General features: G+C 44.0%; 1 protein-coding gene across 1 annotated transcript in view; it reads left to right on the forward strand.

Annotated features, from left to right (window-relative positions):
- Positions 1-19,927, forward strand: part of GPR83 (G protein-coupled receptor 83) — a 37,802-nt gene extending 17,875 nt beyond the window's left edge. The window contains exons 2-4 of the mRNA XM_073582981.1: positions 8,502-8,627; positions 9,139-9,272; positions 18,838-19,927. Coding sequence (XP_073439082.1) covers positions 8,502-8,627; positions 9,139-9,272; positions 18,838-19,462 — 885 coding nt within the window. The 3' untranslated portion in view covers positions 19,463-19,927. The remainder of the gene's footprint in view (positions 1-8,501; positions 8,628-9,138; positions 9,273-18,837) is intronic.
- Positions 19,928-26,455: the final 6,528 nt, after the last annotated feature.

The raw sequence follows: 26,455 nt of genomic DNA on the forward strand, positions 1-26,455 counted from the left end.
CATACTCAGGACAAATTGCACAATAACTTTTCCAGTCCAATTTCTCCTTTTACCCTTGGTAAAATAAAAAAAATTGAACCTGAAATTTTTTTTTGTGAAAAAAAAGTTAAATGTTCATTTTTTTTATATATTTAAAAAAATTCCTGTGAAGCACCTGATGGGTTAATAAACTTCTTGAATGTAGTTTTGAGCACCTTGAGGGGTGCAGTTTTTAGAATGGTGTCACTTTTGGGTATTTTCTATCATATAGACCCCTCAAAGTGGCTTCAAATGTGATATGGTCCGTAAAAATAAAATGGTGTTGCAAAAATGAGAAATCGCTGGTCAACTTTTAACCCTTATAACTTCCTAACAAAAAAAATTTTGGTTTCAAAATTGTGCTGATGTAAAGTAAACATGTGGGAAATGTTACTTATTAAGTTTTTTTGTGTGCCGTATCTCTGTGATTTAAGGGCATAAAAATTAAAAATTGGAAAATTAAAAAATTTTCAACATTTTCGCCAAATTTCCATTTTTTTCACAAATAAAAGCAAGTTATATGAATGAAATTTTACCACCATCATGAAGTACAATATATCATGAGAAAACAGTGTCAGAATCACCAGGATCCATGGAAGCATTTCAGAGTTATTACCTCATAAAGGGACAGTGGTCAGAATTGTAAAAATTGGCCCGGTCATTAACGTGCAAACCACCCTTGGGGGTAAAGGGGTTAATAGAACCCTGGGGTCAGAATCAGAGTGCTCAGGGATTTGCCCTAACTTCCATACAGGAGATCCCTTTAAGAGAGCCTAGGGTCAGTACCAGAGCATTTAAAGGCAATTGCCCTGACTTCCATACCAGGGATCCCTTTAAGAGAGGCTTGGCGTCAGAACCAGAGTGCTTAGTGCAGCGGTCCTAACTTCCATACCGGGGATCCCGTTAAGAGAGGCCTGGCGTCAGAACCAGAGTGCTGAGTGGATGTGACCTGACTTCCATACCAATGATCCCTTTAATAGAAGCCTGGGGTGAGAATCCGAGCGCTGAGGGATTTACCATAACTTCCATACCGAAGATCCCTTAAAGAGGGGCCTGGGGTCAGTACCAAAGAGCAGAGTGGATTTGCCCTCAGTTCCATACCGGGGATCCCTTTAAGAGGGGCCTTGGGTCAGAACCAGAGCGCTGAGTGGATTTGCCCTAACTTCCATACCGGGGATCCCTTTACGAAAGCCTGGGAACAGAACCAGAGCGCTTAGTGGCAACCAATCACAGCTCAGCTTCTTTTAACCAGCTCTGGTGAAATGAGAGATGCTTAGTGATTGGTTGCAAGGACAACTGTTACTCATAGCAACCAATCATAGCTCAGCTTCTTTTGAACAGCTCTGTTGAAATGAAAAATGCTTCGTGATTGGTTGGTGATACACACACACACACACACACACATTCAGTTTTATATATAGAGGTAGAGGAGGTTAACCTGATTCAATACCGGTCTGAAGAAGGGTCTTTCAAAAGTGTACTGGTTGGTTAATTAGGGGCACAGGGGAAGAAGTTCATGCGGTACTTAAAAGACCCAATAAATGTGGATCCTTTTAAATAGCAAAGATGGAACATGTCTGCTATCCACTGCAATGTCAGGAGAGACTTTCAAGTCATGAAAATTGGACTGCACTCGATTGGCATAGATTTGCATTGCTGATTTTGAATGACCCTCGAACCAAAATCGGACATGTCTCCACTAGAGATGAGCGACTTTGCCTTTTTTAGGGTCGTGTCGGGTTTCATGAAACCCAACTTTCTCAAAAGTTGAATCGAACGAAATTGTCCGACTATCATGAAAAGTAGAAGGTCCAACTGTAACATGAAACCCAATGCAAGTCAATGGGGAAGAAAAGTCGGCAGTGAGTGGAGGACAGGAAACACACCTACATGCGGACCGCTTTTTTAAAGTGCGCGAAAACTCTCTCTCTCCCGGATGCTGTACATGTCATCTCTTTGCCCACAGTGTACGTCCTTGCTCAGTGGCTGAAAAAAGTCACGTGCAAGCATTCTGGGAAATCCGACTTTGGCACTCGTTTGGCCGACCGCATGGCCGACTTCACACTGTGGTCGGGTTTCGGTCGGCGCAACCCGACTTTACAATAAGTCGGCGACTTATGAATCTGGCCGACCTGTTTCGCTCAACTCTAGTCTCCACAATTGATCGGTCTATCACAGTCACGTACCATAGCACCCATGGTTAACACTCATATGTGAAAACCGGATGTCTATATTATCCCTTATATGATTTATGTTTTTAAGGTCTGTCCATATTTTTTTCTGACTGCGGTAGACATCAGAAGTAGGGATGGGCAAAACTCTGCAAATTCACTCGAATTTGGCCGGGGAGTTTGATTTGCATCAAACTTGTTTACCACATTATTCTGCTCTGAGACTCTGTTCTCTATACCACAGAGCTGTCCTCTTGTGTGGCCATGCTCCAATCCAGTCTTTTGCCTGTCTTTGCCTTCTGCAGTCTTCAGCGCCTCTGGCTATGACTAGGTCTCGCAACCTCAAGACTAAACGTCATGTGATGATATGAAGTGCGTTGACGTATGACATTATGAAGCTTAGTCAGACTGAGGACTGTGTCAGAGTGGGCTTGCACAGTGGAACAGGAGAGGTGAGTATATTTTCTGCATCCTCTATAGGAGGCCATTTTGCTGGATTTGAGCAAAGGAAAATGGATTTCAGCAAATCTCATTTTTTGTGCAAAATTTTAAGCAAATTTTGGCTTTAATCGATATGCTCACCTCTAGTTAGTATTTCATGAAATGTGTTTCTAACAGAAGCTTCTGAGATATGCCTCATTATAGACATACATGCTGACTTGCCAAGTAAAATAATATATATTATTTAGAAGCTTTACTGCATTTACTGCTGAATGGGGCCCAGTGAGCAGAAGGAAAGAGGGTGGCCTGAATCCATTCCAGCCTCCCCTTTTGCTTCTGCTCCCCGTGCCCCATGGTATTATGTACTGTGTGCCAGTGCAGGGCGCTTTCCTTCCTAGTGCTGCACAGCCGTCAATACAGAACGGCAGCACAGCTCCAGGTCTCCCTCCACCTCCTCTTTGACGCACTGGTGACAGTGCGTACGCAATGACATCATCACGTACACACCGTCATGTACGCGTGCCAGTTGCCATGAGAACAGCAAAAGTGGAGCTGCACCTGCAGGGGGATCATCTGAGAGGTAAGAATGGAAAACTTAAAATAAATAAATAAATAAATGAAATAAGAGGAGGTGGGGAGCAAATGAGGATGAATTGAGACTGGGGGATTGGGTGCAGAAAATGGTGATGAATTGAGACTGGGGGGTGAGGGACAGCAAATAATGATGTTTTGAGACCGGGATGGGGAACAGGAAATGGAGATGACTTGAGAGTAGGGGAGAGCAAATAATAATGAACTGAGGGTGGAGGAGAGCAAATGATGAATTAAGGGGGGTCCTGTTACTGTGCAGGGCAGCACTATGTCGCTTTTTATTTCATCTTGCATAGTGTATAAGTTGGTGAAAAAGTGGGGAATTTGCTCTGGAGGTGGTGGTCAAGATAACAGCGTTATTTTCTACAGTCAATCCCTGGCTGGAAGAAGTGATGGTGGTCTGCGCTGGATGAAAAGCAAAGATGAAAGACTTCAACCTGAGACATCACTGGTGAGTCAGAGTGTTACCTGTACACTGACACTACATACTATATACAGAGCTATTGTGTATAATGTCACTGGTGATCACTTTATTACCTGCACACACACTATATACAGTGCTGTTGTGTATAATGTCACAGGTGATCCCTGTATTACCTGTACACTGACACTGTATACAGAGCTGTTGTGTATAATGTCACTGGTGATCACTTTATTACCTATACGCTGACACTATATACAGAGCTCCTGTGTGTAATGTCACGGGTGATCACTGTATTACCTGTACACTGACACTATATGCAGAGCTCCTGTGTATACTGTATCTGGTGATCACTGTATTTCCTGTACACTGACACTATATTCAGAGCTCCTGTGTATAATGTCACTGGTGATCCCTATATTACCTGTACACTGATGTTATTTACAGAGCTCCTGTGTATAATGTCACTGGTGATCACTGTATTACCTGTACAATGACACTATATACAGAGCTCCTGTGCATAATGTCACTAGTGATCACTGTTTACCTGTACACTGACACTATATACAGAGCTCCTGTGTATAATCTCACTGATGATCCCTGTATTACCTGTACACTGATGTTATATACAGAGCTCCTGTGTATAATGTCACTGGTGATCACTGTATTACCTGCACACTGACACTATATACAGAGCTCCTGTGTATAATGTCACTGGTGATCACTGTATTACCTGAACATTCACACTATATACAGAGCTCCTGTGTATAATGTCACCGATGATCACTATATTACCTATACACTATATACACTACGCACTGACACTATATTCAGAGCTCCTGTGTATAATGTCACTGGTGATCACTGTATTACCTGTACACTGACACTGTATACAAAGCTCCTGTGTATAATGTCACTGGTGGGTCCCTGTATTACCTGCACGTTGACACTGTATGCAGAGTTCCTGCGTATAATGTCACTGGTGATAACTGTATTACCTGTCCATTGATAGTATATACAGAGCTCCTGTGTATAATGTCACTGGTGATCACTGTATTACCTATACACTGACACTATATACAGAGCTCCTGTGTATAATGTCACTGGTGATCACTGTATTACCTGAACACTGACACTATATACAGAGCTCCTGTGTATAATGTCACTGGTGATCACTGTATTACCTGTACAGTGACAGAATATACAGAGCTCCTGTGTATAATGTCACTGGTGATCACTGTATTACCTGTACACTGACACTATATACAGAGCTCCTGTGTATAATGTCACTGGTGATCACTGTTTGACCTGTACACTGACACTATATAAAGAGGTCCTGTGTATAATGTCACTGGTGATCACTGTATTACCTGTACACTATATACAGAGCTCCTGTGTATAATGTCACTGATGATCCCTGTATTACCTGTACACTGACACTATATACAGAACTCCTGTGTATAATGTCATTGGTGATCCCTGTATTACCTGAACACTGACACTATATACAGAGCTCCTGTGTATAATGTCATTGGTGATCCTTGTATTACCTGTAGACTGACACTATATACAGAGCTCCTGTGTATAATGTCACTGGTGATCACTGTATTACCTGTACACTGATACTATTTGCAGAGCTCCTGTGTATAATGTCACTGGTGATCACTGTATTACCTGTACACTATATACAGAGCTCCTGTGTATAATGTCACTGGTGATCACTGTATTACCTGTACACTGATACTATATGCAGAGCTCCTGTGTATAATGTCACTGGTGATCACTGTATTACCTGTACACTATATACAGAGCTCCTGTGTATAATGTCACTGGTGATCACTGTATTACCTGTACACTGATACTATATGCAGAGCTCCTGTGTATAATGTCACTGGTGATCACTGTATTAGCTGTACACTGACACTATATACAGAGCTCCTGTGTATAATGTCACTGGTGATCACTGTATTACCTGTACACTGATACTATATGCAGAGATCCTGTGTATAATGTCACTGGTGATCACTGTATTACCTGTACCCTGACACTATATACAGAGCTCCTGTGTACAATGTCACTGGTGATCACTGTATTACCTTTACACTGATACTATATGCAGAGCTCTTGTGTATAATGTCACTGGTGATCACTGTATTACCTGTACCCTGACACTATATACAGAGCTCCTGTGTACAATGTCACTGGTGATCACTGTATTACCTGTACACTGATACTATATGCAGAGCTCCTGTGTATAGTGTCACTGGTGATCACTGTATTACCTGTACCCTGACACTATATACAGAGCTCCTGTGTACAATGTCACTGGTGATCACTGTATTATCTGTACACTGACAGTATATACAGAGCTCCTATGTATAATGTCATTTGGTGATCCCTGTATTACCTGTACACTGACACTATATACAGAGCTCCTGTGTATAATGTCACTGGTGATCACTGTATTACCTGTACACTGACACTATATACAGAGCTCCTGTGTATAATGTCACTGGTGATCACTGTATGACCTGTACACTGACACTATATATAGAGGTCCTGTGTATAATGTCACTGATGATCCCTGTATTACCTGTACACTGACACTATATACAGAACTCCTGTGTATAATGTCATTGGTGATCCCTGTATTACCTGAACACTGACACTGTATACAGAGCTCCTGTGTATAATGTCATTGGTGATCCTTGTATTACCTGTACACTGACACTATATACAGAGCTCCTGTGTATAATGTCACTGGTGATCACTGTATTACCTGTACACTAATACTATATGCAGAGCTCTTGTGTATAATGTCACTGGTGATCACTGTATTACCTGTACACTGACACTATATACAGAGCTCCTGTGTATAATGTCGCTGGTGATCACTGTATTACCTGTACACTGATACTATTTGCAGAGCTCCTGTGTATAATGTCACTGGTGATCACTGTATTACCTGTACACTATATACAGAGCTCCTGTGTATAATGTCACTGGTGATCACTGTATTACCTGTACACTGATACTATATGCAGAGCTCTTGTGTATAATGTCACTGGTGATCACTGTATTACCTGTACACTGATACTATATGCAGAGCTCCTGTGTATAATGTCACTGGTGATCACTGTATTACCTGTACACTGACACTATATACAGAGCTCCTGTGTATAATGTCGCTGGTGATCACTGTATTACCTGTACACTGATACTATATGCAGAGCTCTTGTGTATAATGTCACTGGTGATCACTGTATTACCTGTACCCTGACACTATATACAGAGCTCCTGTGTACAATGTCACTGGTGATCACTGTATTACCTGTACACTGACACTATATACAGAGCTCCTGTGTACAATGTCACTGGTGATCACTGTATTACCTGTAAAAAATGTATATGACATATTACCTTAAAGAAAAATAAAGAAAAATATGCTTAAAATGAGTATTGGATATTTTAAGAAATATTTAATAGGTTAGTGCAGGGCCCAGCCAAAAATGTCTACCTAGTTATGGTGGCAGCTTAAAAAATCTTTCGGTCAAATCAAAAGCTGCTGGCTATATACATGATGTGATGTTCAATGGGAACTGTTAATGTGTGACTGGTGAGGATGTGGTGCAGAAGTGGAGTTTTTCAAGAGTGAGCGGTGGGACTGCGAAAGGTTTGAAGGGTGGAGGCGGAGCTGGAGGTGGACCCTGGGTGGAATCTCAAAGGGGTCTGAAAATTTTGCCAGTATGTAGTCCTGAAATTCCTGGTGGAAGCTCTGTATACCGTGCAGTATATTTTTTGGTTTACTGTGTCCCTCTGTGTACAAATGTGTAATAGACAAAACAGGTCTAACGTACGCCATAAGGACACTGTTGTACAATATGCTGAGTACATAGGTGTTTATTGGTACATGTAGCATAGAAAATTAACAGACAGTTAAAGGGGTTGTGCAACCATAAATAATGTATTTAACTAAGCAAGAAGTTGGAAATAAATGGTTTTGTAATTTAGAGTTCTTAAAAATTATCCTCCATTCATCTGCTCACGTATGCCCACTGGTGTTATTCCATTCCGTCCTCCCAGTGGCCTATCAGCTGGGCGAGCTTGTACAGTTCCTGTCATCGTAAGATTTCCCCCCCAAATTCCCATCCCCGGTGTGCACAATGTGCGCTCACGTCACATAATTCTGCAGCGAGCGCTGGGAGCATATTATTGTGAAATATGGAAGTGTGTCAGTGATCCCCCCCATGCTCACAGGTCTGATCTCTGGGTGAGATCATTCTGCTTCACAGACCTGTGTGAGCGGGATTGGAGACAGACGCTTCCCACGCTTACAAAGGTCTGTGAAGCTGCTGAGATTTTCCTAGGAAAAGACGCCTCAGGAGAAAGCCAGTGGTCTTTTTCCCGAAGCAGCTTTGTTGGTGGGTTTGCCAGCTTTTCTGCAGTAGCTCTGCTGTACGTATGTTTTTTCAACAATTTGAAGTATAACTATAGGGTGACTTTTGCACAAAATGTGCACATGGAGACTTTTTTTCTGAGTTTTTGGAGCAAAATCTGGTTTTGTGCACACAGAGTTTTTGAGACGTTTTTGGAGGAAAAACTTCAAAATTCCCCAAAAACTTGAAGTTTGTACTCAGTTCCCACTCCAAAAACTCAGAAAAAGATTCAATGTGCTCATAGCCACTAAGTGGTAACTCCACGTTTTTGAGGATTCTTGAGATTTTGAGGAGTTTTTGAAGAGGTTCAGTACAGTTACTGCCCCTATAGCACATAGCCTAATAAGTCGCTACCTTGTGAAGTAACTAGGCCTTGTTCTTGGTGTACCTGTACTTAACTACTGTCTCATGACCTGTCCACAGGCTCGTTTTGTGAATAGTACCTGGATGTTTGGAAAGGGCATGTGTCACGTCAGCCGCTTCGCCCAGTATTGTTCCCTGCACGTCTCAGCCTTGACCCTCACAGTCATTGCGGTGGACAGGCACCAGGTAAGTTGTCGCTGTGCATTAAGTAATATGATGTCTGTGCACTTTAGGAAACCCTTCAGGGAGTAAAGCAAATAATTGATCTTTACTAATGGGTCAATAATCTGTAGTTCACAGCCGTCTTCATAGTACATCACATCGGAAAAGCTGTCACCAACTGCTGGACTCGGGTGGCTTTGTTGTCCACTCTCGTGTGATGTTCTTTTATCTTCTTGTCTTGAGTTTCTTTATGAAAGATCTAATTCAATAGGTGATTTTGTGTCGTCTTTCACTCAACTATACAGCCACACTTAGTATAACAAATGTGCATTATGTCCGAGTTAGTATGTGAGAAGTAATATAAATACAGAAAATGATATAAAATGACTCCTCGCTGCTCATAAAAGTGTCTGTACTTACTGCCAAAGTGGTAATTTTAAGCAGTTTGATGTCACAATGACATAAGTTTACAAAAATGTATTTTTATTATCTACGTTGTCAAAGGGACTCAGCATGTCTATTATTTCTCCTCAAGGTCATCATGCACCCCTTAAAGCCACGGATATCGACTGTTAAAGGAGTGGCTTGCATAACCATTATTTGGATTATGGCGACATGTTTCTCCCTTCCACATGCTATTTACCAAAAGCTCTTCACATTTGAATACAGGTAAATTAAATAACTAAATAAATATATTGTTGTTAGAGATTAAATAAAAAAAAGGTTAATGAATTATCCATCTTTGTGATCAGGCAGACTGTTCTGTGCAGAACATGGATTCAAACTGACGGTGTTGCTCTCAGAGGTAACATCACTATTCTGAGACTGCTACGAGCGATAGGCCATATATTCCTCTGCTTCCTTCCCATTATTACACATGCTGTAAGAAAAGAAGGCTAATTGCAGCCTGCATTTTGTAATACTACTGCCTGACTGCCTGGATGGTTAGTGCCTCACCATAGAAATGGATAGCAGCTGTGTAGTAAGAAACACATTTTCAGACTTTTCATGCTTTTTAAATAAAAAAACATGGTTAAAAAATTATTCATCTTTGTGATCAGGCAGACTGTTCTGTGCAGAACATGGATTCAAACTGACAGTGTTGCTCTCAGAGGTAACATCACCCATTTGAGACTGCTACAAGCGATTGGCCATATATTCCTTGATGTCCTTTGCTTCCATCCCATTATTACACATGCTGTAAGCAAAGGAGGCCAATTTAGGCCGGCATTTTGTAATACTACTGCCTGGATGGAGAGTGCCAGTGGTGCTGGTGCTTCCGGTAGTGCTAGGAGCTCCCTCATTCTTAGCTGTAGTATGCAGTTTGGTTTTCTTTTACACTACCCCATCCATTTCCATTACCACTTTTTCCTTTTACCATACATTTTGTAAAACATAAAGTATAACTATACCCCCAAATTAACTTATCTAGAGGTGTGGTGAGCACATTGAACCCACAGGTGCTTCACAGAATTTTATAACGTTGAGCGCAAAAGAAAAAAAAATTCCCGCAAAAAATTGGATTTTGCTCCAATTTTTTCCATTTTCACATGGGAAACAAGAGAAAACTGAATGTACAATTTGTTATGCAATTTCTCCTGAGTGTACTGATACCCCATATGTGGTGAAAAACTACAGTTTGGATACACGGCAGGGTTTAGAAGAGAAGGTGTGACAAATAAATTCTGGAGCTCAAGTTTGGCTGGAATAGATTGCAGATGCCATGGCACATTTGAACAGCCCCTGATAGGCCAAAAGAGCAGAAACCGGCACAAGGGACCCCATTTTGGAGACCAGTTCTCTTGAGGAATTCATCTAGGGTGTAATGATTATTTTTAGCCTTCAGACGATTCACAGAATTGTATAACATTGAGTTGAGTAAATGGAAAATTACCATTTTTTCCATTAAAATGTTGCTTTGGCCCCAACTTTTTAATTGTCAAAAGGCAAAGTAGGAAAAAAGGAATTGTGCAACTTGTTATGCAATTTCTCCTGAGTACGCCAATACCCCATATATAGTCAAAAACTACTTTTAAGGCACCGTGCAAAGCTCAGAAGGGAAGAAGTGCCATTTTAAAGTTTAGATTTTGCTGGAATGGTTTTTGGGTGCCATGTCAAATTTGCAGAGCCCCTGAGGTGCCAGAACAGCGGAAGACCTCCATAGGTGACACCATTTTAAAAACTACACCCGCAATGAATTCATCAGTTAGTATGTTCACACCACATGTGCCTCAAAGAATTGTTTTTAATTTTGATAAGGGTTAAAAGGGAAAAAACCTTACAGTGTGTTGTGCAATTTCTCCATGACCCACTGGAAGAGCCCCTGAGGAGCCAGAACAGCAGAACCCCCACAATAAGTGAGCCCATTTTACAAACTACACCTCTCAATGAATTCATCTAGGGGTGCAGTGATCATATTGACAACACAAGTGTGTCACAGAATTTTATGCCGCTGTGCAGTGAAGAAAAAAATAATAAAATTTGACTCCAAAATTTGTCACACTTTCTGCTGAATGTTGCAATACCCCATATGTGACTGTACAGTACTGCTTAGTCACTCGGTGAGAACCGGGACGGACAGAGCGCTATTTGACACTTGGACAACAAATTATCTTAGAATACTTAACGGACTCAACACACAGAGCCCATAAGTGGCAGGAAAGCAGAATCACCCTTCAAGTGACCCCGTTTTGGAATTTACACCCATCTGGGAATTTACCTACAGGTGTAGTGGAGATTTTGACTTCATGGGTGTTTTCCAGAAACAAGCCACAGTAAATGTTGCCAAGTGAAAATAGCAAATCTGCCGTTGTAGTGCCCAGTATGTTTAGTGCCCAATACATTATGGTGTCCAATACATTATGCCCAGCTCTTGCTTCTGGGGATACACACCCATAAATTAAGCGTACTCTCATCGCTACAGAAATGCCAAACATGTGGATGCTAAATGTGGTTTAGGCACACTGTCGGGCTTAGAAAGGAGGGAGCATTTGGAGTTTGGATTATAGAATTTGCTGAATTTCTTTTTGGGTGAAACGAGCTATTTACGCTTTTCCAGAACCTTCATACTACCATTAACGTAAAAGCCCCCTATATTTCCATTAACAGATGATGGACCTTAGTGGGGACTTGTTTTTTTGTGTTTTGATTTGAAGCTTTTATTGACATTTATCCTGTGCTCTATGCTGAGCACTTACTTTGGGGTTTCCATTTAAATCTCCGAATGACTTGATTCAGATGAAACACCTTAGCAATCCATTCACTATAATGAAGCAGCAGAGTTACTCTGGATACCGTTTGACCTCTGTTGTTGTCCTTCTTTACAGAGGTTCACAAAACCGTGGCCAACCATGCTTTTATGCACACTTAAAAAGACTGACACCTCCGGATCATAGGCCAGACAGCGTCCACAGTGCCTCCGTCTGCCTCGTTACAGGGAATATTTTGCCAGAGGTTTCATCTGAATCATATATTTTAGAAATTTACATGGAAATCCCAGTGTAATGCGTATAGCTGTCAGCGTTACATTGACAGAACGTCTTTGAGTCCATGCTCCTGACATGGTCTAAACAGGCCACCATAGCTGGCAGAACCGAAGGTCCTCATGAACACCTCGGGTTGCCATTGCAATGATTGGCAGCCTGAGTCATCGGTGACGATAGTGCGGGCACTGCTCCTGTGTCCGCATGATCGCCATGGCATAAAATTACACGATTTTGCAGAAACTACTTTGCGACCATGATGTAAACGTATGTTAAATATCGTGAAGCGGTTAATGTCTCATGGTCTCAAAGGCAATGGAAACAAACATCATTATATTGCATTAAATCCGTTGACAAAATTAGTCAGAACTTTTCACTTGTATTTACCATCTCCATTTTTTAAAACCTATTATTCTTAGTCTTTTCCTGTTGTCTTAGATTAGCGGGGAATCTGAAGTCTTCAAGGGATCTAGAACCTTAAAGGTGTTTTCCACTTTGGGTGATCTCTTATGGTAGAATATACTGTATAATGATCGTTGGGTGCCCACTGCTGGTACTCTCAGTGTTCAGTAGTTAAATGATGGAGACTCTGGCAACAAGTGTTTAATTTCCCTGCAGCGCCTCCTCAGGAACAACTAAGAATTGCATGGATTCTAGTGAAAGCAATGGTCTGTACACATAGTGTATTGATAGGCAACGTCCTCTAGAGAAATAGTTGCTTTTTGTAGTTTCTCCTTTCTGCTCCATAGGTGAAGGTCCCGATTTACCCCAGTAGAGTACTTCATTTAGTCAAGATAAAATATGTTTTCAAAAGGTCCTGACCTCTACGTGGGTTTTCCAAAATGAAATCTCTGTAATTACCACATCGTTTCTGGCCATTTACCCTTCACTAAATCACTTTAAAAAGAAACTATCATCAGAAAATGACCCATTGCTTAAATCAAGTTTTTGTGTTACACGTATTTTATTTATTTACTTATTTTAATAACAAGACATTTATTAAAACCAAAATTAGTAATCTTGTAATTTTCACAATGACCACTGAGATTATTTTAAACTCATGTTTCCTGTCTTTTCAGGAAGAGCTTTCAACAAGCTGCTTATCATCAGAGGCATAATAACAATAATTGGTAACACCAAAACTAATAACACAGGATCCACCAATCACAATACGTGATATCACAACTGAACTAGCTTACACTCCCTTCACAATGACCTTTACACATTCTTATTAGATGCATCAATGCAAAAGACAGAGTCGGAGTCTGTTCATTAAAGCTATGTACATGTGTTGTTTCCTTAAACAAAAGAAAGTTAGTCTTAAAAAGCCCCAGCGGCCAGTGTGAGAATTGCAAGATTTCATTTTTTTATTTTTAATAAAGACTGTGATATGGATAAAAAACATTGCAAAAAAATAAAAAAATGCTTTTTAATCAAAAACTTGATGTAAACAATAAGTCATTTTCTGGTGGAACATTCCCTTACAGCATTTTTGAAATCGCTTAATTCTGAACAATTCACACTGTTCAGTTTTATAGACACACGATCTACAATAATGCCAGAGATGCCGGTCTGCATCAAAGTTCGCAAATGCCGAAACAATTTAGGTAAAGAAATATAGACTTATTAAGAAATATCATCCCTTGTGTCTAGTGACTCAAGCTCATGTGGAATACGGCCAAAAACATGATCTTTAATTCCATCTGTCAAAAATGATTTCCCCTTTGTCCAATCTTTCTAAAGCCATAAAATAAGACTCTGCTCTTCGGAACAGCAACAAGAGGACAAAGGGAATGAGACGACTATTTCTAAAAATATCAGGTCATTTATTTATCACTTAGTTGTCTTTGCATGTAGGAAATTTAATATTCATAACAATCCATGCACTAGTCTATTTTTCTGTTTCTTGATCTTTGTCAACCCCCCAACATAACCTATAGGCAGGGAGTTTGGGGGCCCCCATACATAGTAGATGGTTGATCAATGGGGTCTCAATATCTTAAGGTTGACTTTTAGCTAATGTTTATCGTGAACTAAAAAGAGTTCTCCTACCTCTGGGAACATTTTTTTTTACTCAAGTGCATGCATTTGTGGTTAAAAATAAATTTTATAATCAAGTGGGAAAAAATTGTATCTAACAGGTGGATAATCTCTTGATGGCCTCTTCCGCATGACTGTAACGAAGATCCTTGTTGTACAAATCTGTGATATTGAGTCTACGGGCTGAGACCTCCTGTGCCCATTCCAATGCATACTGTATTATGGAGGCATTCTCTTCAAGGCTTGGTTAAAACTAAGGAGGTGCAGACTTAGAAGTCACACCTGCTCCCTGGTACCTGAGGGTGCTTGAAGACACCTCTGTCACCAGTATTAAAAATGGTAGGTGTATGGCTCTGCTATTGATCATTGCATTGGATTCTGAGAGCTTTAATGGGTAATTTTTATAACTTTTTTTAATGTTATAGTTTCTGATCACTACTTTTATTCATTGGGGTCTAAGTCCAAAGAACACTGTCAATGGCTCAAACCGAAGGGAAGAGAGCTCAGCCTATGCTTGAGTGTGAGGAAAGCGGTGTACATTCCTAATAGAAGATGTATGGGACAGAACACAACTGTGCGTGTGCTCTATCGGTGGGATTTCTGGTGTGGGGAAGGTGACTTGACGGATGGACTTGACTGGAGGAAGAAGGGACAGTTTGTGCACTGTAGACGGATATTTGTAATGACAGAAGGGAAACAGCTGGGGAAAATGGAATAGGAGTGCAATGTCTAGATTTGACCACAAGATGGCAGAGGGGAGCATGAGAACATGACTTGTCAGCAGCTTAGGGCTACGGAAACGCTTAGTCATGGGGGGCGGGGAGATAGGAACCCAGGAGGGAAATTCCCGAGGAGGGGGATAAATAGGACAGGACAGGGTTCCAGGCTAGGCTAGTCCCGGGAGGAGCTCAGGAGGAGAAGACTCAGTATGGAGGACTGACAATGGTGGAGAGCTCGACCAGGGGACTGATAGGAAGAGACAGTCAGGGGGTGGCCCTGACACAAAGAACCACAGGACAGACGAGGCCCCGGGGGTACCGTTTGGAGGACGACCTCGGACTGGTGAAGCGCTGGCGGTAGATAGGCCTAGGGCAACCCCAGCGAAAGATCCGCGAGGAACGTCACTACGACTGAAGGAAGGTGGAAGGTACCCGGGCCTGAATACGGAGAGCTGTAAGGGAGCTGCGGTGTATGGCTACGGTCGTCTGGAGGACGGCCAATAAACTCGGACCTGTTGCAACCAAAATCTGCCTCCGTCTCGTGTCTGTGTCGTCTGATTGCGGTAAGCAGTGGACCACCCCCCAATCCGGGCCCTTACCACATTGGACTCAGACCATCATCGATTAATAGTACTGAACAGGGGATATAACAAATAATTTTTTAAAGTTATTTAGGTCCCCTTCAAACTACTCTACCAGAATTACTTTTAGAGGAAAGTTTGTCACACTATATGGTGGCACACGAAATGCCTACAGCATCATAATATGGAACTGCTTTTTCTACCACACTTGCTTGATGGATCCAGGTTTGCACGGTACGTGAGGCCTAGTAATCCACAATTTCACAAATATGGTACTATATGATCGCTACGCCATATAACAGTTTACATCTCAATACTGGTTATGATTAATCTGACCGGTTGGATGCTGAACACTATGACAAGGATGGGGAGCTCAGCTGGATGCTATTGTTTTCTAAAATGAAACTAAAGGGCCTGTCACACTAAGAGATATCGCTAACAATATCGCTATAACTTGTGACGTTATAGCGATATCGCTATGTCTGATACTTACCTACAACCCGCTCCCCCGCTGGTTATCGCTGATCGCGCGAGATCAGGCTGGACTGTTTCTAGTCGTCAGCTTCCTGTGGAGAGACGAGCGACGAGCGTGGACGCGGGCGGGAGGACGCAGGATCGCCTAGTGTGACAGGTAAGCAGCGACCCCCGTCCCCAGCGATGTCACTAGTGAGATCTGCCTGTGTGGCAGCTCACTAGCGACCACTTAGCGATGCACCAGCGATCCTGACCGCATCGTATCGCTAGTCGGGATCGCTGGTGCATCGCTAAGTGTGACAGCACCTTAAGAAAAGCATGAAATCAATTAGGAGGCTTTTTGCCGGCAGTTCCTCAAGCCTTATCAGTATGTTACCAGTACAATAAATGCTTTTCATGATTGTGGCATTGACCAATTTACCATCAAAGTTCACTGTGCACGGCATTGGATCTTCTGTAAATATAATAGATGACAATTATGTGATTTACGGACTGGAGGCTTCTATAAAACAATAGAACTCTTGTCTTTGTTGCTCAGAGAACTCCCATTATACAGTAACTGTGCCAAGAAACAAAACATAAGCCTGGATAGTGTGGTCCACTAGACCTACACTGAGCTTCAAGTTGTATTCTGGTAGCATTTAAAGGGAACCTGTCACCCCCCCCCAGGGCTTTTTAAAGTTAAAGAGCCACCTTCAACACCACTAAGGCTGCATTCTGTGAAGGTGGCTCTTCTGTTTCTGACCCCTAGTAACTCTGGAATATCGACTTTTATAAATAGCTCCTCTGTCCTGTGTCTGGGCGCCGCTCACCATCCGTCCATCATGATGCCCCTGTGCGTCGTTGCCTCCTCCTGTTTTGAATGCCAGCGCCTCCGCTGTGACAAGAGTTCTCGGGCACGCGCAGTGGGTGCTGCCCGAGAACCGACATCAGGCTATTGCGCCTGCATGTTGCGGTGGCCCCAGCCTCGCAGTGTGAATACATCATAACACACTGCGGGGCGGGATCTGGGGCCTCCACAACACGCAGGCGAATTAGCCTGATGTCGGTTCTCGGGCAGCGCGCACTGCGCATGCCCGAGAACTCTTGTTACAGCGCAGGCGCCGGCATTCAAAACAGGAGGAGGCAGTGACGCTCAGGGGCATCATGATGGATGGATGGTGGGTGGCGCCCAGACACAGGACAGAGGCATGATTGACGGTGGGGAGGCGGCTGATACAGGGGGACACATCATACCTATAGGACACATTACAGGTATGAGGAGCTATTTATAAAAGTCGATATTTCAGCGTTACTAGGGGTCAGAAACAGAAGAGCCACCTTCACAGAATGCAGCCTTAGTGCTGCTGAAGGTGGCTCTTTAACTTAAAAATGCCCTGGGGGGTGACAGGTTCCCTTTAATTAGAGGGGCATGCTATCATTAGGTGAATTGTATGACTTTGTGCCGTAGTTGATGTCTCCATTTTGTCCTTTATTGATGGGTCTTCTGGTGAAACGGTGGAGGTCAGGGTCTGTTTCTTTATACAACCATGGATAAGAATCCTATATATTCATCCTTTAGATTTGGATGCACTTAATGTACCCAAACATTCACCCCTACCCTATGATCTCTGGAAGATGCTACTGAAGTATGACGTGTACCTAGTCCTTCTCCTTGTCTTAAGGCCTTCTAACTCTCAATCGGCAGATGATGTTGGAGGAAATAAGGATCCATCATGTCCGATTTTGGACTGATGACCTTTTTTTTTTTTGGCAGGATATGCGGCCCCTAGAGAAGTCTGGCAGTTACTCTCCCATAAAGAACACAGAAGCATTCGGTAGATGAGAGTCAGGCAATATAGTTGTTGGCCAAACATTTGAATGGTCTACTTTTTGGTCGACAGCTATCTATGGTGTATGGAACCTCTTAGCTCTGTATCTTAATACACTGGTCAATTCACCTTGAATTGTTGACCCCCATCCTGGTGCCTAGCAAATGGAGCTCTTTCCCTTTCGGTCTGCCCAGCTAATCCCATAATTTAACTACCATGAAAGCCAAATCTCATATTCATCACTATTTGATATATTCTATTAATATCCGAGACATTGCTTATAATGAATATTAGGAACAGACCTGAGGCAATCATTCTACCATGTCTTCATAATCTCCACATATGTTTTAAGATAAATGAAGGTCTCTCTATCCTCATTCCCTGACAGACACTGATCTTTAAAACTAATGTGTTATGGGATGGAAAGGTACATTATATAAATTTTCCACATTTATTGTATATTTGGCTCTTTGATTTTTGCTCATTTGTTGAGTAGACACTAAATATTCCCTTGTGATATTCATGCAAGTGTGTTTTTATTGGTACATTTTATAAAGCTTTATAATCCATCTCTTGATCTTCTGACACCTTATCAGAGTTTCATTTTTATTATAATATTGTTTATATTTAGGATCCCTGGCTTTGTATGCTGTTATTTTTCTTGTTTTAACTTTGGCTTGTTTATAAATTCTTAATTTTTTTTATTGTATTAGATGTTCAGTTGTACATTTCTTTTTAAAGGGTCCTTGCCTCTTCTTTTTCACGTTGATTTATGGTTTACATGTGTAACACCCAGTGTTGATCATCTTTCCTTTCAGAATAATAACTATTTTAAAGCACTAGGCCATCAGGACTGAGGACATTTCCCCCCTCTTTCTACTACCTTAGGCTACCAAAGAAATCTGAATTAGGCTCAAATTTTTTTTATTATACTCATAAGGATCATTTGGCACACTTGTGTATTTGGAACACTCATATCTTTTCGTCCCAATTTGGTACATAACATGTCCTGGTGACAGATTTTATTATTGATGACCCAGAAGTGGCCCCATTAATCGATTGATCTTGTAGTTAATTTTACTTTTGAATAACAATTCCCATTAATTATTCTTTTTTTTAATTAACAGTGAGGAGAATATCAGAAGTTTATGTCTCCCTGACTTCCCAGAACCTTCTGACCTCTTCTGGAAATATCTTGACCTGGCCACATTCATCTTACTCTACGTCCTCCCATTACTGATCATTTCTGTTGCCTACACAACTGTGGCAAAGAAGTTGTGGCTTCGGAACGCTATTGGAGATGTCACCACCGAGCAATATTTTGCCCTTCGTCGAAAGAAAAAAAAGACCATAAAGATGTTAATGCTTGTGGTTGTCCTCTTCGCGGTCTGCTGGTTCCCCTTGAACTGTTATGTCGTCCTCCTCTCTAGTCAGGTCATTCGTACCAACAATGCAGTATACTTTGCATTTCACTGGTTTGCCATGAGCAGTACCTGCTACAATCCATTTATATACTGTTGGCTCAATGACAATTTCAGATCCGAATTAAAAGCCTTGCTGAACATTTGTAAGAAGCAGCCTGGACCACAGGAGGACATGCTTCCCTCCAACATTCCTTCCTACAGAGTGGCTTGGCCAGAAAACCGAAGCTTCAAGAGATCATTAGTGTCACACACTCTCCCATCATCTTCTAATATCCAGTCAGGGAAGACTGATATCTCGGCGGTGGAGCCTATTGTGTCTGTTGGCTAATCTTATTCTGAAATGCCAAGGCCCACTCAACAGATCCTTCAGGCTTCTCAACAGAGTTTGAGAATCCATGAAGATGACCTCTTCTTGGAAAGTATTCCACAGTGGAATGTTTTACTTAATGTTTCCAGACATAGAGCAGGAAGAAGACCTCATCTCGCAAAGAGAGAAGGAAATGGTTAAGGAATGGTGACGGCTCCTAGACTGAACTTTTTGGGACTTGACCTTTTAAGAAGATTAGACTGAGCTTTATGACATCTGCAACAAGAGGAACCAGAATTCTGCTGCTACGGTCTGCCTAATCACTTTGTAAGAAGCGCATCTGCTTAGTGCACATTGTGATTTCATTATTTTGCTGCTAAATCATCTTTTGTACAATGTTGTTTGCAAATGAAAGAATATCATTAAAATCAAGGCTATTAAATTAAGGCAAATCATTTCTGAATAAAGAGATGCAGTCACAATGGTTCATGGTTTCCAGTCCACAGGTCATCTTATAAGTGATTTCCATAGATCATTTTTCAAAGATCACACCAAAGTCATTGATGATGTTTTCAGCACCCATGTAACAATAGGCTTCACTGACGGAAGCAAGAACTCCTCGTTATTTGTCTAGGGCAGCATTGTTCAAATGACAGATCTGAGTTGAATTATTATGAAAAAGTGGCTCTCCGGGATGTAGCTTTTAATTTTTAAAACCTCCATTTTTTAAAGAATAATTCTGTACATTTGAGAAAAAAAGATCTGTCACCAGGTCAAAAATGACTGCTTTTTGCTCTTATTTTGTTTGTGCTGTTCCCATCTTTTTATTCTTCATACGGTTCAGGAAATATGGGCCTTTTTATTTAGTGCTGGTAGTTATGGGCTTTACTAAGGAGTCATGGCTCACCAGATCCTCTGGGGTGTGTCTTTAGGCTACTCTGCAGGGGCGGACCTACCGCCCGTGCAGCCCGAGCATTGAACAGGAGCCCCGGGGGAGAGGCAGCTCCTCCAGCCTCCAGCACCGCATGCAGGGGTGCAGCTATAATGATTTGAGTTGAGCCAGCTGCTCAAGCGGCAGGCAGCAGGGGGACGCGGCATTATGCGCTCCTCTACCCGCAGCACCTACAATTTAGCCTTTTCTGCATGCTGGTGCTGCGGTCGTGCAAGAGGCTTGTTGTAATTGATGAAGTCACAGAAGGGAAGGAGTCAGGGCCCCCTGGTCATGTGACCCCAGACTCCTCCCCTCCTGTGACCTCATCACAGGTCCTGTGCACAGCCCTAGCCCTTGTTTTAAGCAGGACTCTGCTGTGCTGGTTGTCATCGTGCTGGATGAGGGGAAGTAAGCTTATGTGTGGGGTCAGGGGAGTTTACAGGGTGGATGTAGCAGAGCTGTGTGTGTGTACGAGGTGTACAGTGTGGAGCCGTGTGTGCGCGAGGTGTATGGAGTGGAGCTGTGTGTGTATGAGGTGTACGGAGCGGAGCTGTGTGTGTACAAGGTGTACAGAGCAGAGCCGTGTGTGTGAGGTGTACGGAGCGGAGCCGTGTGTGTGAGGTGTACGGAGCGGAGCGGTGTGTGTGAGGTGTACGGAGCGGAGCCGTGTGTGTGAAGTGTACGGAGCGGAGCCGTGTGTGTGAGGTGTACGGAGCGGAGCCGTGTGTGTGAGGTGTACGGAGCGGAGATGTGTGTGTGTGAGGTGTACAGAGCGGAGCCGTGTGTGTGAGGTGTACGGAGCGGAGCCGTGTGTGTGTACGAAGTGCATGGAGCGGAGCTGCGCGTGTACAAGGTGTATGGAGCTGAGGCGTATGTGTACAGAGTGGAGCCGTGTGTGTATGGAGCAGAGCCGCACGTGTGCGAGGTGTATGGAGCGGAGCCGCGTGTGTGTACGAGGTGTATGGAGCGGAGCCGCATCTGTGTACGGAGCGGAGCCGCATGTGTATGAGGTGTAAGGAACAGAGCTGCACGTGTACAAGGTGTATGGAGCGGAGCCGCATGTGTACGAGGTGTACGGAGAGAAGCCGCACGTGTACGAGTTGTACGGTGCAGAGCCGCACGTATATAAGGTGTATGGAGCAGAGCCGCATGTGTACGAGGTGTACGGAGCAGAGCTGCACATGTACGGAGCGGAGCTGTGTGTGTGTATGAGGTGTACGGAGCGGAGCCACGTGTGTGCGAGGTTTACGGAGTGGAACTGCAAGTGTACAAAGTATATGGAGCAAAACCGCAAGTCTACAAGGTTTTACAAGGTTTACGGAGTGGAGCCATGTGTGTACAAGGTTCACGGAGCGTGGCCTCGCGTGTACAAGGTGTATGGAGCAGAGCCGCCTGTGTACAAGTTTTACGGAGCGGAGCCATGTGTGTACTGAGTGGAGTCATGTGTGTGCGAGGTGTACAGAGCGGAGCCGTGTGTGTACGAGGCATAAAAAGTGGAACCGTGTGTGTAAGTGGTGTGTGGAGCCATACGTGTACAAGGTGTATGGTGGGGAGCATTCATACCTCCCAGCGGGACAGTCCTGATTTTGAGAGAGAGTCTGCCTCACTGCCCTGGCTGGGAGCTTACTTTTCCCGTGGACACAGGAGTACACGGCAGAACCCCGAGGAGAACTTTAAAATTCGCACGTGACGTTCCACCGGAAGTGACGTGCTGGAAGCTGACTGGAAATGAGGCAATTTCGGGAGCAGATTGTGATGGAACCATGGTGGCACTTCAGGGAATGCTTCAGATCCATCATTGTGTCCTCCTCCAACACTGCGGACAGTGTCCTTTGACAGATTGTGTTCTTGATGCTATACGCTATGGTGAAGACTCTTACTTACCCTATATATATATGCGGAAGCTGATAAGTTAATGCCAGGGATCATTATACTACAGGCCTAAAACCCCATTCTGCCTCCATAGAGCAGGATTACAGCCAGCATTTGCAGACTGGTGAGTGATAACACTGCTTCTTTGCATTGTAATTCAATTCATTCTATGCTGTTTATAAATATATTACCTGAAGAGCCTGGCATTGCCCGGGCATAGTAACTAGCGGTGGTTAGTTATAACTAATTATAATGATTATCCTCCATCTCATAGTCCCGTGCTCATACAACCTACCGTATTTTTCGGACCATAAGACGCACTTTTTTCCCCCAAAATTTTTGGGGAAAGGGGGGGGTGCGTCTTATGGACGCAATGCACGGAACCTGGTGCGCTGAATCTCGTCCCCCGAGATCTCGGCATGAGATCTGAAGCTGCGCATGCGCCGTCCCCGAACCGGCGGCCAACTTGCCGAGGTCCATGCTCCCGGAGGCCACCGCAACATAGCGGCGCCCAGCAAGGGGTGTGCGGGGGCCTCCGGGCTGCGAAGAAACGCCGGCGGAGCCGCCGCCCCTGCACCGGAGCACAGCCCGCTGCCACCACCACACCGCAGAGCGCCGCCCGCTGCCCCCACCGCAGAGCCCACCTGTCCCTGCCACAGCTGCCCCTGCCCACCTGCCCCAGCACAGCTGCCCCTGCCCCAGCACAGCTGCCCCTGCCTCAGCTGCCCCTGCCACAGCTGCCCCTGCCACAGCTGTCCCTGCCCCAGCACAGCTGCCCCTGCCCACCTGCCCCAACACAGCTGCCCCTGCCCCAGCACAGCTGCCCCGCCACAGCTGCCCCTGCCCAACTGCCCCAGCACAGCTGCCCCTGCCCCAGCACAGCTGCCCCTGCCTCAGCTGCCCCTGCCACAGCTGCCCCTGCCCCAGCACAGCTGCCCCTGCCCACCTGCCCCAGCACAGCTGCCCCTGCCCCAGTACAGCTGCCCCTGCCACAGCTGCCCCTGCCCCAGCACAGCTGCCCCTGCCACAGCTGCCCCTGCCACAGCTGCCCCTGCCCCAGCACAGCTGCCCCTGCCCACCTGCCCCAGCACAGCTGCCCCTGCCCCAGCACAGCTGCCCCTGCCACAGCTGCCCCTGCCCCAGCACAGCTGCCCCTGCCCCAGCACAGCTGCCCCTGCACATCCCACCCGCCCCAGCCCAAGCGCAGCTGCCCCAGCACAGAGCCGCCGCCACCGCACGAGCCTGGACCACTGAATGACCCCTGTGACTACTTCTCCACCTGTGCCAGATCCCTTCCCAGGTAAGCTGAATTCGGACTGTAAGACGGACCCCCATTTGACACATTATTATTTTTTTCCCTATTTTCCTTCTGAAAATAGGGGTGCGTCTTATGGTCTGGTGCGTCTTATAGTCCGAAAAATACGGTATATGTTTACTTAAAGGGAACCTGTCACCCCTGCAGGCGTTTTTAAGTAAAAGAGCCACCTTGTGCAGCACTAATGCTGCATATTGTCAAGGTGGCTCTTTTATTTAGGGTACCTTGCACCGCAGAAATAAGCGCTTTTAAAATTGGTCAGACATACCTGATATTTGTCAGAATGCAGCATTAGTGCTGCACAAGGTGTCTCTTTTACTTAAAAACGCCTGTGGGGGGTGACAGGTTCCCTTTAAATTTGTTGCAGTATTTGGGGGGGTCCCGGGAAGATTTCTTGCACAGGGGCCCTCTGCAGTCTATGTCCGCCCCTGCTACTCTGCATAATTTTCTTGTGAGCCGCGTCCTTTTGGTAAAGACCATAAAAAGCAGCACTAAATAAAAAGAATCGCATCTCTGTAACTGCATGGTGGATTTAAAAAAAAAAACAAAAAAGATCAGAATACTCAGGAGAGCAGCAGGAATAAAATAAAAGTACCGCTGACCCGGTGACAGGTCCTTTTTTAAAAACTCCTTTCCCCCTTATGGCCCACAGGGCACTGCTTTGTGTCAGTAACAGGACCGAATGTGATCCACTGACGCCATATTTAGGTATTTTGAGGTGTCACATCAAACATTTTAAGGGGTTCTCCATATTATCTTTTTTTTAACAAATATACTGGGGCATAATTTTGTGATAATATGTAAGTATTACAGGTTCTCCACCTTCCTCACCCACTGCACAGCTCTCCAGTCCACAAAATAACTGCTGGTATGGCCTGTTTCACACATACGTCTTTTACATCAGCTGCAATCCGCAAAAATGGCGGGACACGGATCCGCAACCGTTTTGAAAGCAACGTGTGCTACCGGACCGTTGCTTTGACGGATCCGGGGAAGGCAGAAATTTAAAGAACCCGTGCCCGGGGAGGAGAGAGAGAGATTTTCCGACAAGCTTCCGAGCATGTGCAGTGACAAATGGGGATATGGCCAGCCTAAAAAACATTTCATTGTCCGTCCTGTTATGTCAGTGGACGCCAAAATTTTGGCCGATCCGTAAAAAACCGGATCCAACAGATGACCATCCGTCAAGATCCGCCGATAATGCAAGTCAATGGGAAAATAACGGATCCATCAAGAAAAATGGCGGATCCGTTTTTTTTGCAAAACGGCGGATTTTGACTGATGGAGACAAACTGATGTGTGAAACAGGCCTAAAGGATTATGTGATCAGCCTCCTCCAATTGTTCTCCATGTGCAGTGCTTTTCAGTTGGAGGAGGTGGAAGGACAGGTCCTGTAACATGATCCTACACCACCAGTCATGCAGTCTGTGAGGAAGGAGGCACAAAGTGTAAAATGAAAACCTGTAATATTAGTGTCAGAATATCAGGTCCCAACAAATCTGTTAAATTAAAGATAAAGTGGAGAACCCCACCCAAAGAAGTTTGATGAGACAAAAGGGGGATCAGGTAATCGCCTTTGGTCCTGATCCTGACATCACCACAAATAGCTGACGTTTCCAGGAAATCCATGGCTAGTTAGAAGTTGCACAATTGATTCTGCTGTAGTTGCTGCACTGTAAATGGCTAGGAAGGCTGGCATTAGTGGCAGGCAAACTAGGCATTTGGCTAGACACCCCAATTCCCCAGGTGGCCCCAGCCAGTGGCGTGCCAACACCGGCTCTGCCCTGCCCCCCCGCGCATTGTGCATTGAACTGTATCAGCATCATAGATGCCGATACAGTTGAAAGCAATGATGGAGGAGAGAGCGTCAAGTAACACTCTCTTCTCCCATCACTTCCCCTCAGCTTCTGACGCAGCTGGCATGATAACGTCACTTCATTGCGCCACGCTGTGACGGACTCTGATATGGCTGAGTAGATGCACTGCAGAGACCGGAGCAGCGAGAGAATGAGGATAGGTGAGTATTGTATTTTTTTTAGATCAGTGAGTTTGTCGTGGCCACAATACTGGAGGACTATGGGGTGTGTATTATACAATATTTACTGTATGGGGGCTGCATTATACTCTATATGGCTGCATTATACTCTATGTACTCTAAGGGGGTGCATTATACTCTATGGAGGTTGCATTATACAATATGTACTCTATGAGGGCTGCATTATACTCTATGGGGGCTGCATTATTCCCTATGAGCGCTGCATTATACACTGTCGAGGACTATGGGGGGTGCATTATACTATGTGGAGGACTATGGGGTACATTATACTAAACAAGCAACATGCTGCCTATTCATCAAGTAATTGGATTGTTTATGCCAGAACAAAAATCATTGTTCTTTGCAGCACATCGCCCTGTGAAAACTGCAGATATTCAGCTGATAACATGATACTGTATGGTGACAGATTGATCTACGAGTGATTATTCTGTGCCCATCATTCTAACTCTGCCAGTATAAAGAGGGTGAGAAACAAACATCGAATGACTTCAATATTGTCGATCACGCTCTATTAACGGCCTCAACTCAGCGCATGTAAATATAACTGAAATGTTTCTGTGTGATGGTGCAATATGATAACATTTGGGGCCCTACTTTAAACTTTTGCTCAGGGCCCCACATTGCCTAAAACCGGCAGAGATGGCTAGGTTTGCAACCCAACCTGTGATTACAGATGACTGCCAGGGACGAAATGGCCTATATTTGATGATCATAATGCTCTGATACTGCCCTCATTTTTGCTTGGTGGGTAAAGAGAGGTGACAACACAATATGTTGTTGTTGGATGCATACTTGCCATCATTCCCAACCGGGATAATTAAAAGGGTAAGGATTTTTGCT

This window comes from Dendrobates tinctorius, unplaced genomic scaffold (assembly GCF_039654945.1).
Source record: "Dendrobates tinctorius isolate UK_male_01 unplaced genomic scaffold, ASM3965494v1 ptg000075l, whole genome shotgun sequence".
Classification (NCBI taxonomy): domain Eukaryota; kingdom Metazoa; phylum Chordata; class Amphibia; order Anura; family Dendrobatidae; genus Dendrobates; species Dendrobates tinctorius.